At 29.6% G+C, this 20,373-nt stretch overlaps 1 protein-coding gene across 13 annotated transcripts in view; it reads left to right on the top strand.

The window, feature by feature from the left end:
- Positions 1-20,373, top strand: part of LOC132920633 (RNA binding protein fox-1 homolog 2-like) — a 38,136-nt gene that overhangs the window by 4,403 nt on the left and 13,360 nt on the right. For 6 of the 13 annotated variants that reach the window (XM_060983162.1, XM_060983150.1, XM_060983152.1 and 3 more), the window contains exons 2-9: positions 10,622-11,116; positions 11,276-11,470; positions 13,568-13,621; positions 14,585-14,677; positions 17,083-17,146; positions 17,678-17,713; positions 18,183-18,203; positions 20,063-20,291. In XM_060983162.1, coding sequence (XP_060839145.1) covers positions 10,625-11,116; positions 11,276-11,470; positions 13,568-13,621; positions 14,585-14,677; positions 17,083-17,146; positions 17,678-17,713; positions 18,183-18,203; positions 20,063-20,291 — 1,184 coding nt within the window. In that variant the 5' untranslated portion in view covers positions 10,622-10,624. The remainder of the gene's footprint in view (positions 1-10,621; positions 11,117-11,275; positions 11,471-13,567; positions 13,622-14,584; positions 14,678-17,082; positions 17,147-17,677; positions 17,714-18,182; positions 18,204-20,062; positions 20,292-20,373) is intronic. The other 7 variants (XM_060983153.1, XM_060983158.1, XM_060983155.1 and 4 more) reach the window with 7 other exon arrangements.

Below are 20,373 nucleotides of genomic sequence, written 5' to 3' on the forward strand. Positions count from 1 at the left end.
TCATTATACATAAATTTATTATTTAGGTCGAAACTAGTCGAGATCGCGACTTCGGGAATTTATTTTATGTGGATGTTGTCGTCGTTGCACGTATTGATCCATGGACGTGTGTATTAAAAGCTCTTTTCGAACGCTTTTTTTGTACTACATACAGACTACCCCATGCATCGACCAGAAAGTTTAAGATTTCGTACCTTAGACGACGGTAATGATATATTTCATGATCGATCTGCGATATAATTGAAAAAACAACAAATATAATTTCACTGCAAAAGAATAAAACGGTTATCCGAGCGATAATCAGCTGCTGTACGGTCACAAAGAAAATTTGTTTAACTTTTTTGTTACTCGACGACATTCGTTGTTTTGTTTTTTCCGAATATGTCTCTCACGTCAATCATAATTCATTTACGGTGTTTTATTATTATACCATTGAATCTGTATAAACGCGACGGCTGTAATCGTAACGAGAATAACAAAGATCTCCCACGCGGTTTCTAATAATTATTTGTCATTTGTCAATTGTAGCCTGCAGGGTCCTGGGAAATATTCTGTTTTTTATATAATAATTATTACTATTTTCGTTTTCTCGTGCAGACTTCGGACAGTAACTATGTATGTATTGTTAAGTCCACGAGAAGATTTTTGGCTATTGTTATCCTGATAAATGTGAAAGCTTTATATCGATTATTATCGTGTAAGTGATAACAATAGTCAAATTACTAGCATGCGATGCTCATACTTCTCATTGATTAACACGGAAATGGGGTGTATAAATTGGAGTAAGTCTAGACTCCAAATCGTTTATTTCGTTTAGATCGACAACAGTTATAAATTAAATTAAAAAAAAGAAATAAAAACATTGTCGATTGGCATTGGGTATTTTTAAATACCGGTGATAAGTATGCATTTCAAAGTACATTTTAGTCGTCCCGCATACTATAATAACGACAAATTATACTCGCCCCGTTTTGTGTTGTCTATATTATATTTACTTTTTACTTTATTTTTCGTTACCGCGGCGCCCACATCCTGTAATCACGACGGATTCCTTGCGGGTGGCACACCTAACAAATCGTTGCAGCTGCTGCACCTATTCGGTGGCGGTGCACCGTGATGAGATAACACAATATTTTGAATTATCATAATAGTAACCAGGTCTTCCGTTGTATATTCCATCACAGATTATATTATGCGTTATCATTTATTATCTGACCAACGATTTTGAAGGATTTTCCGCCCTATAGGCTATAGGTATACTCCAGTACTCCACGCGCCATACGCAGATAATAAATAGGTAGTTTCTATGTCTATAGTCGAATCGTACGCGCGCTTACGGACTTATCATGCTGTATTTCCGCGATCGCGTACCTACCTTTATCCACCTACCGGTAAACGCAAATTTCACAACAATAAAATTGCATTTAAACGCATAGAAAAACACGTAGAGGCGTGTATTAGAGCCCTGACCATAAACTATATTACATTTATGTATTATGTACCTACGGGTTTGTCAATAACGCGCATGTAGGTAATCGGATCGCCGACGCCTCGGGCTGTGGACAAACGCACACCGAACGGCCGATATGGTTACACTTTATTGGCACGAATTCAAAAACGGTCGGTGTCGTTGTCGGGTGTTTTTTTCCTCTCGCGTTGCTGCCGCCGCGCCTGTTTGTCTTCGCCTCCGCCCCGGTCGATCGTTTACAATACGCACGCGGTTATTGTGTTGTGTCGTATAGTAGTTGTAGTGCGGCATATAAAACGCTTGGCACATATCTACGGCGTACAAACCGCGTGCGGGCAAGGTTAACCTCGTCGTTGCAAAACCCGACCTTCGCGGCGTGCCATATATCGCGTTTTCGATAGTATTCTTTTATAATTACAATTGTCGTTATTATTATCATTGTACATGATGATAAACATCATCGTTCGCGTGTCAGATACGATGCACATCGAGCGGCGGCGTCGGCAGCCAATATCACGTCATATCGTCATACCTATCGTGTTTTCGAATTGAGAAAATCGCCTCCTCAAACGGCGTTCGGACTTGTGCCCTCTGGCGAGGACTTTGATATTATTTTACTACGTACCGTTTGTTTTATCGAACTGCTATTTTGTTAATGCTCGCCGCGATACAATTGTTGTACTATAGTGTTGTTATTTGTTATACTATCACGCGGGTATTGTGTTATTGCCATATCCTTGTAGTCAGGTTTTGATGTACTTAATGTAGATGCGTACGAAAAAAAATTTAATTAAACCGCGGGTTCAATCGACCGTGTGCACACAGTAAGGAACCATAGGATTTTCTTTCTTAATTGCGAATTAAAACGAGCGGTTAGTGAATCAGGCAGGCGTGCCGGTCTAGAAATCGCTTTTCGCGCATATAACATTATAATATGTACCTGCGATATAACTAAATAGGAATTCGCTGACCGTGTAGCTATAGGCGAGCAATGACGTTTATATCATTATGAGTCTAGATGGTACTCATCGCGGTCCGTTTGCTTTCGATGTTAATCATATTAATATTATATGTGTAATTATTACCGGCAGACGGCAGTGTAATAAATCGTTCTTCCTGGGATTTCGCGAATTTTCGAAAATAAAAACCTCGACAACGTCGATTAAATGACTAGAAGTCATTATATTTCATTCAAAATTTTAAATAGTATATTATATAATATTACTATTATTGTACTTTTTACGTTCGTCTAAATCTGCTGATGAATTCATATGCTTATAGGTACACACAATATTAACTCATGACGTACAAAACGGACTCCCGCCTACATATCCCCCCTCTACATCCCCTCGCTGTACTTCTACGCGTTTTCCAAGGTTTTATTAGCCCGATACGATGATGGTTATAATAATAATAATAATAATATTATTGCGGTTCGTTTTTCTCTAGCGAATTACCGTTTGTTCAGCTGAGTAGAGGGGAAACGCACGTGTTGTCTGTCGTTGTCGTCATCATTACCTACCTGTTGGTAAGGCGAGAAGTCAAAAAATAAAATTAAATCACTCGTAAGTACCGCGAACGTATTGTTGAAGTTTATTTTGTTATACAACGGTCGAGGAAACGGACTGTTTATAATATCGTGTGCTGTAGACAGAGGGTAATACTCTGCGAAACCATATAAAAGTTCACTGTTCGTGCGCCCAATTGCATTTCATCCGCGTTTTTGTACTTTATTTATGGACGTGGGTATCAACATAATATTATACGCGTGATTTAATTTAAACGACGTTTCGACAGTGCCGGTCGTGTTTGTTTTTGTCTGGTTTCGCTTTTAAACGATTATTATTATTCTCCGTTCAATCCATATCCGATAGGCATAGAGTAAATTATTATGATGAGTAGCATTTCGCACAAACGTACACACGCAACGTATACACAGTATATGCTCTTTGCCTGTATGTATGACTTATGGGATTACAAATCAATATTTTTTAATTAATGTGTGACTTGTTGGCTTAGGGATACTTTCAGAAAAAGTTAAATTAGTGTATCGTGGAAGTAACAAAATGTAATGCCGTCTAGAGCTTTAAAGTTTAGGCTCATATTCATTTTTAAATTGATTGATATTATTTTAATTAATATGTTTTTTAAACTGTTTATGTGAATAATAAAGTAACCTCCTCCACCAGGTAGTAAGTGAGTAATTAAGTATTTATTACTAAAATTTGATTGATTATCCACATTCAGCTGTAAAAACATAATTCCTTACCCGTGGTCGTCCCTGCTTGTTGTAGTGTATGATAATATTTAAGGTCTGTTTTACAATTTGTTAATTGTTATAAGAATAGGTCATACTAGTAAATATAATATTTAGTGTTCAGGACCGTCTAGATTTTAATAAAATTATCGTTTAAATATTTAAAATATTAATTTCTTTTACCTAGATTAAGTAGCAATGACTGATGCCATAATATAAGTCATATTACTAATTTTTTACAACTTAACACACACTATGACAGTTGGTACATTAAATTGCTTACTATTGTGTATACTAAATAAAATCTAACGAATGTCGTATTTATTGCGTTTTAAAGTTCATGTTTGATTAAAATTCAACACTGGAGTAGGCACATTGTCCGTGTATATTATGTTAATTTAATTTAATAACGTTATCTGCAGTGTTTGAATTAAATTGGAAAACATATACAGAGTGATTCGCATAGCAAGCTCACTGTTTTATCTATTCTTTAAAAATACAGTTATTTAAATAATGATTTTTTAATATTTCAATACACTTGGACTATTTTCAGTGACATGGATATTTTTTCCATATCACCAATATAAATATAATTTTTTTAAATGCGCTTTTTTTACTGTAAATTGCTAAGCAGATGCCTAATTTTCGGTAATATTATTGCATCTAAAACGAATTGTTTCTGTTTTAAAATTCAATGTATTTAGGATATTAATTCTTAATAACTGGTTTACATAAAATATAAAGTAGTATAATATCGAGTATAAAATTTAGTTTAGTATTAACATTTGTGATTGATTATAAAATGTTAATATATTATTCAAGTAGGTACTGTAATATTAAAATCATGGTTTATTTATACTTATTATTATTGATTATTATCTTCAGCAAGATAGTGCCTATATTAATTCAGTAATTTTTCGTTCGAATTTTGATCAATATATATTAAAAAAAATTCTGTATCGATATGTATAAACACTATAAACTACTATTTAAATAACATAACAAAATATAAGCATTTAAAATTTTGTTTTAAGTATAATTAAAAATTCCAAAAATCAGAATTTGAATAAATTAATAAAATGGTAGCGAGTCTTAGTGATGAATCACTCTGTATATCGTATATGTATATGCAGAAATAAATAATTTTAATTTGTAACCATTGTTCTTATTTGGTATCGAAAAAATAAATACATATATAATATAGGTACTTTTATATGATTGGTAGATTCAATTAAATATTGTATTCGAATGTAATAAAAAAAAGAAGGGAGAGGGCACTTCCTTCCCTATTTGAGTGTATAATTATCGAAAGAAAAAAACGCTTAACATCAAATATATATGAGTTTTCATCATTCTCATAACATAAACTACCATATCAAATATTTAATTATTATTTTGTCGATATTCATATAATATTGTTTTCGTCTGTTGTGTGTTGGCATCGATAAGTTCGTGTGTGTTTGGAAAAAAATCAGTTTTATGAAAAGAAATTGTAAATTTTAATTATCTGTTATAATACTGTTGACTGTAAATGTGTAAATACATAGGTGTACATTGTACCTATACTTATACATTTTTAATATGAAATATGTTACTATCTTTCTTAATTGAAGTTTTTTTTTAATATTGAATGTTATATAACAAAATATTTATTTATGGTTAGTTTCGATTGTTGCATTTAAGACGATCTTTTGTCTACAATAAATCGTTTATAAAATATTATATTTCATGATGGTTGTTTGCAGTTTTAAATGTCGTATAGTATAATTTGAAAAATAATAACGAGTCTAGTAATTATAACCATAGTCTATATTGATTATTGACTTGATACGATGCGTGAGATTTGACAATTATTTCGTCGAAATAATATTATCAATTGTAACCTTTGATTACCATCGTTCGTTTACCTCTATTGCGGTTTCCATTTATAAATTATACACTATTGCACCGTGCTGTTATAAATTAAATTGGTCATATTATGGCTTGAAATTTGAATGGAATGACAACCATTTATGTACGAATTATTTTTAAAACCGTAAGGCCTCGTTAGAACTCTTTAACTCGCATAATTTGGCAAGTATTTTCATTTCATTTATGAGTATATAAATACATCCCATTGCCAATACTTCGTTCAACTTGTTGTTTTCAGTGAATATTTCTTTTTAATTTTTTAATTTAATATATATTTATTATTTGGATATATTAGCTTCATGTTGATTAGATATTATTATTACTGATGTATAAAGCAAGTTCAAAGCGAACTGATTCGTTTTAAAACCAATTATTGAATACATTTTATGTTATATCATATTATACCTACCTACTCTCGAATTGTGTAATAATCGCGTGTATATACTATTTACTCATCTAATTTTTTTATGGGCGTAACATTCTAATAAAGTAATATGTTTTCTCTAGTTATTTTTTTTTGTCCCGATAAAATGTTAAGTTTACGACCACGCAGTTATTTTTTTTCAAAATACCTGTGTTAAAAACAAATATTTCATGAAACAATAATAGTCTGCTTTACATAATATGTAACTAATGTCCACATTTGTGTTTTTAACATGACTAATCAATTTAATTTCGATAACAATACAAATTCATTGTAAAGATATTTGGTATATCATCCTTAAGAGGTGAAATTAGTTTGATAAAAATGAGTAATGACTGATAAACAATATCGTTATTTTGATTATTTTGTGATTGTGAACTATGGTAGAAAGTAATGTTTTAATGAGTATGGCTTTTGGGTCTGAACAAGTAACATTGATAGCCTATATTGTATTATGAATTATGATCATGGTTTTACCATTTTGTACTAATATGTATCGGTGTACTAGATAGATTTAATGTGGAAAGAATGTGTAATAATTTTGGATTTTTTTCTAGGTTCATTTTTTAATCAAACACCTATATTAAATCAATAATAATTTCTCTGAAGTATAGACATGTTTTTTTATAAACCATTAAATCATGACCGGGTTGCCATTGTGGTTGTGGACAATTATATTTTATTTAGAAATATAAATAATATATTAGTGCAATGAAACTGGTTGTGGAATGAGCCTATTAGGGTTTTTAATACTTCATTTACAATAGTTTAGAAATTGGCCAATATATTCTGCTGGAAAAACGTCTATTTAATTATTAAGTTGTTTGTATAACGACTGAATTTAAAAAGGAATTCGTGTACATATAATTGCTCAATATTTTACAGCTTTTTAATTTGATGGTCTTATGATTATACCTATATTAAAGTATAATAATAATATAATAATATCCATTAATTTTATAATTGCCTAGTATATTGCCGCTCTCGTACTCTTAGCGAGACGCTGTTAAAGAATTAAGTAGTAATAGTATTTCATACTATATAATATATTATATTCGGCATTGCCGAAGGAGAATACGACTAAATTCGAATAAGTTCAGCTAGATACGAGGGAACTCTAACACGATTATACGAAGAGGAGAATGAAACAAAATAATGTATCATTCCAATTCGTTACGAAAGAGCTGCCCGATTTCTACTTTGCTGTAGTTGCTGTAAAATGCTCGAAAAAAATAAAAAAATTGTAGTATAACAACGTACTACGTTTTCGGCTCCTTAGCCAACAACAACGATAATGCGGGAACAAAGCCGCCGGCCCGCCGCGCCCTATGTACTTGCTCAACAGGTCTCGCGTTTGAAGTTCGCTCCGCAATCGCGCGGACAATAAATTCTATCTAAATTTAGTGCGGCTATAAAAAAAAAATCTTCCTAGCGTTTCAGGACGCGTTTGCCAAGCTCTGTATCGCACGCACGCACAAATGCTGTCGTCGCACGGTTTGATGATGTATGTACGCGTGCGTTTATTATCTCATTCGCGTTCGTTTCTGACGAATCATTTATATTATTATTAATATTGTCGGCGGCAGCTATATATGTATAGCCGACAATAAACATCAATTTAACTCAATAATATTATCCCAATGTACAAACGGGCCCGGCCATGTCGGCGTAATATGGCTCGCTTTCTCATAGGATGTAGCCACTTGTCGAGCGACACAAAAACGTTGTATACATATTATTATTATATTATATACGAGCCCGCAGCATTTTACAATATAATATTTGGATTTTTTTTTCTAGTGTACCTATAATATTATATTGTGTATTTATATTTCATATTCTATATTTTTTTCCAACGTCGTCGTCGGTGAAGTATTACAACAATAGTCATCCCCCACCGCGATAGACGCGTCCTCCGAATTGGCCCCGGTGCACACAATGCATCTCACAGTACATCCTCATTAGACCAGAGTGCTCTCCGCTCCAGCGAAATCCCCCCCACACACCGCCCCGTCGTATTTTCCTTCCGTGAATAATCCCGTGGCCTGATGTACACTACACTACTGTAAATATACTATAATACTATATAGTAAAGTACTTATTATTTATGATGTGCACGACGAAATGTGAAAAATAAATAGACAAGTCCTTCGAGTAGGTACACACTACACTACACTCATGCCGTTTACACGAGAATTCGCACACATTCATATACTTGTTGTTTACTTCCAACGTCCCGACGAAGCACTAAACATCCGTCCGGAAACAATTGACAATTTTTTTTATTTTCTCTTCTTTTTCTATTTTTTATCAATCAGCGGCATTCTGGCGAAATATGTAAAATACAGGTCGTTGTAGTATGAGACGCACGTGCGTCTTCAGGAAGAGTCTAGCTTGCGCGCGTGGTTTGGTCACGAATATTTTACCGCTTTCACGCACCGCACGAATATGGCCATCGTCATACCAGTTCTCCATTTAAAAATCGAAGTTATGTAATTTTTTTGGTGAAACTTTGATGCCTATGCATACATATTATATTACAATATACCTACTACCGGTCTAGTCCCGCATACACACGTTTAGCCCGTCGGTATGTATTCATACGAGCTCGTCCTAAAACAACATTATATATTTTGTATATATATGTATAATATAATAATATATCCGCAATAATTAGTATTCAGCTGTTGTACGTCAAACTGGTTGCTGGCCCGAAACCCGCGCGGCATGTATACCCATTCTATACCTCTTCGACGCTCTAACTCCACTCGTTTGTTCGAGGCCCCATAGCTTAGTCCGTCTATGAATATAATTATTCCGTGGCGCTCGCTTCATATCTCCGCGGGATTGTTACTGCAGTAAATACTATTGCACCAGAAATCACCTTGCGCTAAAGATGGGCCAAAAAACATGACTAGTCATCTGACATAACAGACTAATGCGCATATTTGGCAGTAGGTAGTTTAAATCTAAATGCTTAAGTCTTAAAATATAATATTTTGTATTAATTTTTTTGGAAAAGGGGATTTTGGCATAAATTTTAAAAGTTAAATAAGAATTGGAAAAATTTTTTAAAGAAACAACTGCGTAAATGCTATTTTAAAAAAAATGATGCATTAATATTAAATTTTAAATAAATAGTTTATTTTTAAATTTAAATTGGCATTTAAAATTATAGATGAATGAAGTAAGGTACTAGAAGGCTACCGTAATAATTGTAATTTATTTCTTAATTTTATATAAAAGTATATTGTTATAATTTATAAGTTAAAAGTATCGAAAACTATTTTGTGATAACGACAAAAAGTAATTGAGATTATGATTTTTTACGAATTGTAAAATTGTTTTCTATTTGTAACCCAACTCAACCTTAATTCTAAAGGGTTTTATTAATTTTATATTTTTCTTCCCTTTTTTTTTTCTTTATTTGAGAATATCTTTTAACATCTATGAAGTTATAATCTGCTGATCGTTTTGCATATTATACTATACATCACGTAATATTACTTTTATGGTTATATTACGTTCGTTTATAAGACGGTCACAGTAGAATTATCTACATTGATGATACAGTCGATCCTTCAAGTTTATCTCGACGATACTATATAGGTACACTTTTATATTCATATAGTACATTGTACATACCTATTTTACATATAAATATTGAGTGTACGATTATAATAATATCATGACGTTACTTGATGCCCTTGCGATTACTTGCGACTGGATACATAATCGATATTACCCAGAGGCATGTGAAATTTTTCGTCGTACACACACGATGTACGACCTAAAACTACCTAGTTCTGCGCCAAGTCAAATTATAGTGTGTTTATTATACACTATAATATAGGTCAGGTACCGTACATATTATAGACTTACATCACTGCAGATGTATATACGTGTCAATTGTGATGATAAAGATGATGTCATATCTCTGTACCGTTATATTTTCGAGTCGTCTTTTATATCCATTAAAATAAATATCTAGAATTTCGTTTTCGATAGATCCACGATGGTAGGAGTTGTTTTATACTCGTATATATTAGCCATATCATTGCGTTACAAATAACGATATTATGTGTAACGTCTTGAATGTTTTTGCTGACGGTCAGCTTAAACTTATTATGTACCAATTTTTAATACGACATGTATAATATGTATAAAAGTCCTACATGTATAACTACTATAACACAATATAAATTAATGTAACTATGATTTGATTTAGATTTACAATATGGGAGGGGAGCCCCTCGAACACGTATGGATTTGACCGGGGCTTCTGAGCCGTTTATGATGTATATTTGTTACCCATGCTCATATTGATGTTAAACATAGAGTCCGTTTAGTCCGCATTATATTTTGTGTAAAATACATTTTAACAAATAAGGTCGTTGGGTATTTATCTTTGATGAACATTCATGAAATTAACTTGATATAAAATGTTTTAAAAAATCTGACCTTTAAAATTAAACGATTAGTTTTACTTACTAAAAATGATGTTTATTATTAATATCATTGAATTCTAAAAAATAACAATAAATTACTATTATGTTTACAGCAAATGGTTCAAGGAGGAATTGATCCATATGCATCACTCGCAGCAGCGTCTGGTGCATTCCCTATGCAACAACCCGGACAAATGGCTGCGATGACGCTTAAAATGGCCAATCCCCAGCAACCAACTCTAATGCCAGCCACGGTGGCTGCACCTCAAAATACAGCTCCACTTCCACCACAAGTGACTGTAGAAAGTGATCCACCGTTGCCACCTATTGCATACTCACCCCCGACTGGGCTTAATATGTCCATGGCGTCATCACAACAACAGCAGCAGCTTCAACAGCATCAGCAACATCAGCAGCAGCAGCAGCAGCAACAACAGCAGCAGCAGCAACAACAACAACAACAGCAGCAGCAGCAGCAGCAGCAGCAACAACAACAACAACAGCAACAGCAACAACAACAACAACAACAACAACAACAACAACAGCAATCTGTTGGATTAATCAAGTCTGACCAACAACAAATTACAGTCACTACAGCATCACAACCGGTAAATATTTGGGTTAAGGTTTGATATTATGATCAATTGGACAATTAGCTAACATTTTCTGCTCACACTGTAGTGGCCTTAGTAATATTGTTTTGTATAATCCAAAAACAGCTAGTTCATTTTGTCATATATTCTTCTTTTTTTTTTTGTGATGTATAGTTGGAATGTACTAATGCTACAAATGCATTGACTACACCGGTGTCAGTATCTGTAGCCTCACCAACGAACATTACCAATGTTGGCGCTGGGTCCCCTTGTTCATCTAGCGAAGACAAAAATATCCAATCAAAGAGACTTCATGTATCAAATATACCCTTTAGATTTAGAGAGCCTGACTTGCGTGCCATGTTTGGGGTAATTAATTAATATTTTGTTTGATTAATATAATTGTATTATTAATAATAGTTTCATTAAAATATGTTTAATACCCACATGTAAAATAGGTTTGATTAGGTTATATTTCATTTTAAAATTATTATGTTGATTTCTATATATATATAATGTCTTTATATCTATTATACACATATAATATTAATGACTTAACTTTGGTATATTGTTTGTGTTCTGTTATATACAGATTTATTTAAATGTAAGAGAATAAAAATTATTATCATCCAACTTATAAACTAAAAAAATAAAAATGTATGAATTTAAACATTTCAACATTTCAACATTTTTAAAATAAAAATAAAATATGTAGGTAAAATAAAATAAAATAATTTATACATAAAAAAAATAATATAATATTGTGTATTAAAAAAAAAGTAAAATAGTAACTTTACTCATTAGTAATGAGTCATTACTCAAATATATTTCTGATAAAATTAATTTACTCTTCAATATGAAAAGTAATTTCTTTACCTTTAGGCTATAACAATTTAAAAATCAAACCAGCATACAGTTATTTCTCTAATTTATTATCAAAATCAACCAAAAATCAATGTAAGTGAAAGTATGGCTATAACTTGAACAAAATATCAAAAAAAAAAAATGTATTTTAAAAACAGTAAATTAAATAAAGTACTATGCAAGTAAATGCATTGTCTAAATGTTTAAAAACTAAGTTGTGAGTTTTTAAAAAATTATAATTTAAATAATAGACTAATTATTAATCATATATATTATAGTATTGTTTTTTTCTGATTAATAAAAAAATTGTTACTTTTGTTTTTCAATACATATTATTGTAATGCTTTATATTTTAAGGGTTATTTTTCAAAAGTAATTTTCATTACATTTTTGTTATTTTGAAAAATTCTAACAAATAAATGTAACATATACTGTTATATACTGTGAAGTTAAATAAATAATTGTAAACATGTTTAAATAAGTACATACAATATTATAATAATTCATATTACCAGTGGTGTGGCAAACGATAATTTCTAAGGTGATTGACTTGGAAATTTTTTTTAAATAGAGGGTTGAGTTGTGGTTTTAATCCTTTAATTGTAAATATAATATAATACTCAATATGTAGTCAATACTGATAATAATTAGTTCTATTATATTATTATGCATTAATTATATATGCAATTTATGTTAAAGCTCCCCTCCCCTCTACCATTTTTTGTGTCTATAGTAGTGGTTGGGTCCTTGGTATATTTTTCTTTGCCCCTAGAAAACTTCCACTTTGCCGCACCTCTGTATATCACAAAATATATGTTAATATATCCTATTAATGTTTTTGAGAAGTAAAAATAAATCTGTGATGAATCATAGCTGAAACATGCTAAAATTGATGCACTTTTGTCACTAAGTAATAAACAATAAATCAAATATCAATTCAAATTCTATTTAATGTGTATGAAAAAAATAACCATTTACTAGGAATAGTATATTATTGTGTTAACTATTTTTTATCTTAAAGAGATACATTTCACATGGAGTAAAAAGTTGTAGGTATTACTTCATTAGAAAATGAAACATAAAGAAAGCATTTCTAATTCAAGCTACATAATCTAAAGCAGTGGTTTTCAACCTTTGGGTCGCGTAAGCTTTAAAATTGGGTTGCAATAAGTCTTATTTTTTAGCAATTTTAAGCAATTATAATTTTTTTACAAAGCTTACAAGGGTTGCGAGTCCAAAAAGCTTGAAGACCACTGATCTAAAGAATATTAAAAAAAAAAAAACATTTAAATACTTAAAATTAATAAACTTATACATTTATACATTTATATAAAATGTGGAGCAAAATAAATGTATAATAAACTATTACTGCAAAAACCAAATCATCAATATTCATGTATTGCTATAAAAATGTTCATCATGTATAAGCTTTTAAAAAGTTGTTAAAAATGTTGAAAATAATAATGCTTCTAGATTTTAACCCAAGTTACATAACATTTTTAATCTATTATAATGATTTTAATTATACATCTTGTATAGTTCCAAAATGAAATTATTGTTATTGTTTATTTGGTCTTAATATTATGTCATTTATTTTTTCAGCAATTTGGACCAATTCTAGATGTTGAAATTATATTTAATGAGCGTGGATCAAAGGTAATTATGGTTAATTAGAGTTAATAAAATATCATAATTATTATAAAATGTATAACTTGATTAAATAAATAAACCATTCACGCTTTGTTGGCAGCTAAGTAACTTTAAATAATACATTGACTTAATTAATAATAAAATTATTCAAATTAATGAAACATTTTTAATAATACATTTTTTGTATAAATATATAAAAAAAAACTTTAAGTCCTTTAAAAAAACAAAAGAAATATAACAATTATTAATAAATTATTATACCACTTTGTCCTAGGGAGCTTCTAAATAAATATTAAATCATATTATTCTAGGGTGATTATTTACTTTGGATTTTAAGTTTTATATTAATATTTAAAATTTTTTGTTAATAATAAAAACTAAAGTATATAAATTTGTATATATATATTTATTATAAAAAGTGTATCACCAAATAATTTATTTAATACTCAGTATGAGTAAACAAAATACCTATTGAAGATTTTCATTGTACTGTGAGATTTGAGTATTAAATCCTTCTCTTTATATATTTTTCCATATCCAAAACGGACAATTTTTGGGAGCATTCACACAACGCTATAAGTAGCGCAATATTTTATGTTTTTACTTAACACTAGTATATCATTGACACGTAATTAATAGCACAATAACGCTAATAAAAATGTATACCGCTTAAAAGTTCCACTTTCTTGTGAAACGCTATACATAATGAATGCTGGACTAACTTAGCATTTACTGTACTATTTTTTTTATTTTTTTTATTATTGTATAGTGTTAACTGTGAACGTCAATGTTCGCTTTCCCCAAACAAATTTAACTAAATAATTTTCATCTGAATTCTTTAAGAATAAAGTTAAAAACATTTAAAAAATATATAAAAATCAATTTACTACTTAGTAATAATAATAAAACAATTTATTTTCTGTTGAGTTTGTTTATTTGCATGTGTTTTGTTGTGTGTGTTGCATGCAGGGATTCGGTTTTGTAACGTTTGGGAATAGCGCTGACGCTGATGAGGCTCGCGAACATCTTCACGGAACAGTTGTTGAAGGCAGAAAAATAGAGGTTTGCATGCAAATATTTATGCTATTATTTATAAATATATTATATATATATATATATATATATATATTTATATTTATACTTATATTTTTACTTATAATTTATATGTTTACACTTATTACATAGTAAGACTAATCACGACGTAGAAACTTAATTGTTTATAATTTATAAACCATTGTAAAAACTCTAAATCATTATTATTATTATCTATTATTATTATTATCATTATTATTATTATTATTATTATTATTATTATTATCTACTATTATTATTATTTTTTTAGTGCTTATATTTTCAATATTTTCCTGAACCATAAAAATATTTGTGTAATATAAAAATATCCATCAGTTTGATATCTAACTATATTTAATTAATTGTTTTAAAGTTTTTTTTTCTATTTATTTGCTAAAAACATAAATTATATTAATGGTACATAAATGATGGAAATTGGGAATTAATAGGATTTTTTTTTGAATGAAAAGTTCATCTAGTTTCATTCATGTTGGCAAAACATAATGCTTGGCTATGCCATTTTTATCAATGAATTTATTAAGATAGGAATAATTAATCTTTGTACTTAATATTTTGTACAAATATTTTTATTTTTATAATAAATTATAATATTATTTTAAACTTAACTTTTAATTGAAAAATATTTTAATGTTTATATTTTATTTATTTCAAAATACTTCATTAACATTCATGTAACTTGTATGCAGATCATGATCTTTTTTAAAATTTATTATGTATTTATCATTTTATTAATTAGGTTTATTGCTTTGAAACATGCCTATTACTACATACACTGTATGTATCACTTGTATATTGTTTAACATTTGGCTAATAATTTTATATTGATGACTGATGCTAAAATTAAGTAACCACTAATTTATTGACAAAAATCAGCGTAGAAATTACTGTCGCGTGTCTTCTATTGTCCAAACTATATTGTAATGTTTGACCTAATCTTGGGCACAGTTAAATTGCTATTGTTGGTTAAATGGTGATAGTCAGGAAGGATTTCTACTGTGGGTTAAAAAAAATATATTTACAATGAGCATTTTAATTGTATGATAACTGTGTATTTAATTTGCATAATTCTATATAAAAAAGTTGTCATCAAAAGTTAAATTTGTCTAAATGAAATTTTATTCAGCAAAGTAATGTCAAATTCAAATAATTCTTATTATTAATATTTTACTAGAATGTTCATTTTACAAGATTCAATGCTATTATTATTTTTATTAAATTGAAAAATGTGTAGTAATTTAAATGAAAATGTGCATGCAAAAAATGAAAAGAAAATTATTTTATTTTTATTGGGACTGAGATGTGTGTGAACGAATATTTGTTATTTGTTTGTTAGGTAGATAATTCTGAAGCTTCAAACTTCTAAATTATTTTCTTTGAAAGGTCTCACAGTTTATTTTGTTGGCACTCAGTTTGTGAATGTTCGACTCTGAAGTATGGATACTTATATAGTGATTTGTTATTACCACCAGCATTATTCAATCATATTTTTGTTTTAGGTAATTTTAATTTTTTTAGTGTAGTTAATTTGAAAGGAAGATATGTTGCATATTGTTATTCTTGAATTTTTCAATGATAAAATATTATTGTAAATCTTTCCATGTATCAAGACGCTCGATTGTAATTGAATGATAATTTGCATGATGCTTCAGTCACGACTATGGGCCTGGCTGTAAAATACATTTTCTCTTGTCTTATTCCTCTTTTAATGTGTCTAGTTCCTTGATTACTAAAACTTCATTGTTCCTATTTAAGACGTAATGTCAAAAAACAATAAATAAAAATAATGAAATCCCCTATACTTTTATTTATAACTACACTTTCACATTCTACAACATATTCTGACTATTACGTGTTTCCGAAGGCTAGTATTGATTGTAGGTTACAAGCGTGATTTAGAGGTCTCGTGTCAAGCGTTTCTTTTCTGTGTTTCAAAGTGTCAGATTATTTGACATTTCTTTGCTGATCGGGTGAATTTATCCAGACGCGCCACTACCCTGGGACGAATATACCAATTTTATTATGTCGTTGACGACGAGTAAGTATGCTGTAGACTAGTCATGATTTCATATAATATATTATGTATAATACGGAAATTATGTATAAATATATATATGTCCGACAAATTTGTTAATAATGAAATTGAAATTATGATTTACTTTTATTATAACTTTTTTTGTAATTTGCTTAATTTCAATTTCATTGTCGCACATTGTGTATGTAATAGTTTTAAGTCAAATTTGTTTTATTGTAATATTAGTTTTAAATTATAATTATTATTAATCTGTGTGTATTCAAATGTGTATTTAATTTAATGTGTAGAAACACTAGGAACTCCATAATTATTTAAAATATTTGATTACTTTTTAACATTTTAGGTGAACAATGCAACAGCAAGAGTGCAAACTAAAAAAGTAGCTGCGCCTTTACAATTACCAAATGGTTAGTATTTTTTTTCTATTATTTAAATATATGATCTATAATGTAGCGAGTATATTATAAACAATATACTTTATTTATAAACATATATTTATATATATATATAAGTATATAGGTTAATTATACACATAAAATCATAATAATATATAGACCAATATTATGTACATAAAGTACTCACTAAAATGGCTTTCTTCACTATTGTTTGCTTATAAACATATTCATTTGGGTATTTGGCAATATATTTGATAATTTTTTTCGATGCTAATAGTAACAATATTTTTGTGTTAAGATTCCCATTTCAAATATATAAAATATTATTTGGATCGTGTCTCGAATTGAGAATTCAGAACACTTTAATGGCTTTAGATAATTTGTAGGTATTTTTCTTTAAGTATCAGTACCGTGTTTAGCTTGTCTCTATAAGGTAGATAATAGCGTGATCTTGGGATATATAACTTCCAAGGTATATTATTCATTTATAGTTTTTCAATATGGTATTTACATTTTGTTATGTGTTTTGGTTGATTTCAATAGTATTACTCTCTAGAAACGGAGTATTGCCGAACCTTGGTGAGAAACTGTTTGCAAAAATTAGTGCATGTTTCCAAAACATTGACCATATTTTAACGTATTTCATGCTTAAATATTGTTTTACATAGGCGTTAATTTGCATTATTTAAGGAGCATGATATTTTACACGATCATTTTATTATTTTTGAACACTTCTCGGTTTTATTTTTTTGTTAGGCCACATAAGTTGTGTTTCACTTAATTTGTAATACCTATATTTTAGTTAAACAATTAACTAAAAGTTTCCTAAAACATAAGTATACGAAAATCATACGAGTATTTAATATAATATAGTAGTTTTACGAATTACAATTGGTTGTCTGGGAATTTTTTTAATTCATGCTTTTGTATAGTTTTTTTTTAAATTACGCTTTAAGTAGTTGCATTACATTATATGTATAATATTGTATGTATGGTAAATTAATTATGTATTGGCTAACATTTGGTTTGTTCTTATTGTGGTTTGCAGTTTGTGTTCAGTGGCCTGAGGGTAAGTAAACTGCCAGTGCAATGTAAAATATTAAATATAGTACGTGCATGATCTAACTAACATTTAGATGAGTAGTTTTTTTGTTAGACTGTTTGTTTAGAATTTCTTTAAAGTTAAATGGCTAATTTAGATTTGTATTAGATCAAACAGCATGATACACGAATATTTATTAACGTGTACATATGAAATATAATATATGAATGTACATAGCGGAAAAAAAACTGCAGTACCTAAATAATTTCTCGTTACGTTAAATCTTATTGCAGTATCTGTACTCTAATTATAAAATATTTCGTTATCATTTAGTCGAAAAAATTATTATCAATACAACAAAAAAAGCGTGTTTAAAACCACGCTTAAATAAACGCGTTTTGAGTAGTATACTTTGATATACTAATTTTTTTTAGCATGTAAATTGTAAACATATTCTACGAGCAAAAGATAATAAAATACAACGATGTATTACGTATGCGTACAATACAAGGTGAATTTTTGAGCATCCTCGTCCAGTTATTATATTTAAAATATCCATTTATTTTGATTTTAATAATTTTTAAGTACATGTAGTATTTAAAGATCGTATTTAAAAACTTGGAATTTTACAGTAATTACGTACGGGGGTTACAAACTTTTTTATTCAAACCAACCTTTTTCTGCGATTCTAGTACCTAGGTAGTGTATATTTTTTTTTTTTAATTTTTTTTTATTGCAGAAGTCAAAATTTGAATGATCTTAAATTCTATTATATACTAATATGATTATATAGTTTAAAATAAATCATCATCTAAATTGTATGGAATATCTTTAACAGGACGCTACAACCGCACGTATGTTGTCTTCGTCTTACAAGTGCATACCTATATAGAAAATATACGTTCAAGAATTCGTATGTGGTTTTGTTAGTTTGAAAATTAGAGTGAATTGACCAACTAAGGAACTTAATTGTAAACAAATTATTGGCATTCGTAAATCGACTTTTTACGATAGGTAATTAATTTTTTTAGCGAGTTTTACGTCTATAAAATAACCTACTTGCTTAAAATCTTAGTAAGTAGAAACATAAACAAGTATTAGTCTTAAATAACTAGTTAAAGGTTTAACTTCTATATACACAAAAAAAAATGTTAAAAGTTAATCATATGTTTAGAAATTTGCATAAAACAGAAATTATTTGATTTTCGAGAAAAAAATTTGTATTGCTGGGGTACGACAGATGTTAATAAATTCAAATATTTAAATACAAATTGTCATTAACAGGATAGGTAGTAGGTGCACTGTTAGTTTTCTTTTTCTGACCCACACGCAACTAAACAAAAGCAAAATCGTCTATATTTTTGAGTAATCTTGAGAGTTAATTCAACTATGTATTACAAAAATTATAAAAGGTATTATTTGATTTTATACTACTCTATTACTCTAACTATATAAATATAGAAAACATTTTGTAAATTTAAATGTATATTAAATTATGTTTAGACAATTAAAAATACTATACTTACAAAAATATACTCTATAGTTTCTGTAATAGGTGATTTTACTTGAAAACACAAATAATGATTTTATGTGATTGGATTTTATCTAGTTATGCATGGGTCAGAGAAAGAAAATAAACAGTGTGTTGACAATATCTTAATACTAAGTTAAATATTCTAGAAAATCTTAACTCGAATACTGTTAGTTGCTTAAGATCATAAAGTAAACGCGACGAGTGTGCTCAAGAAATTGCCGTACGTGTATAATAATGTAAAAACGCTTTTCATGGGGTGCGGGCACAGAAAAAATAAATAAAAAGCGAAATAAAATCATTATTCTAATTATAACGTCATCGCGCAAACGCGGTATTTTTTCTATTTTATTAGCCGCTGCAGCAGCACTCAGAGGGGCAGCTATACAACGCGGCCGGGCTGTGGCGGCCGCGAACGCCGTCAGGAACGCGGCCGCAATGGCTGCTGTGGCCGCGGCGTCCAACGGCGGATTTCCGTCGGTCGGTGCTCCAGGATTTAACACCGCTAGACTGCCAGCGACCAGCATTGCCGTCACGCCCAATCCGTTACAAGCTATAAACACGGCTCCCGGTTCTTACGCCCCGTGAGTACAAAAAAAAACGTTTAATAGTAATTAATTTATTACATATTATCTATTAATTTTTAATAATGATTTAACTCGCGAC

Source organism: Rhopalosiphum padi, chromosome 2, assembly GCF_020882245.1.
Source record: "Rhopalosiphum padi isolate XX-2018 chromosome 2, ASM2088224v1, whole genome shotgun sequence".
Classification (NCBI taxonomy): Eukaryota; Metazoa; Arthropoda; class Insecta; order Hemiptera; family Aphididae; genus Rhopalosiphum; species Rhopalosiphum padi.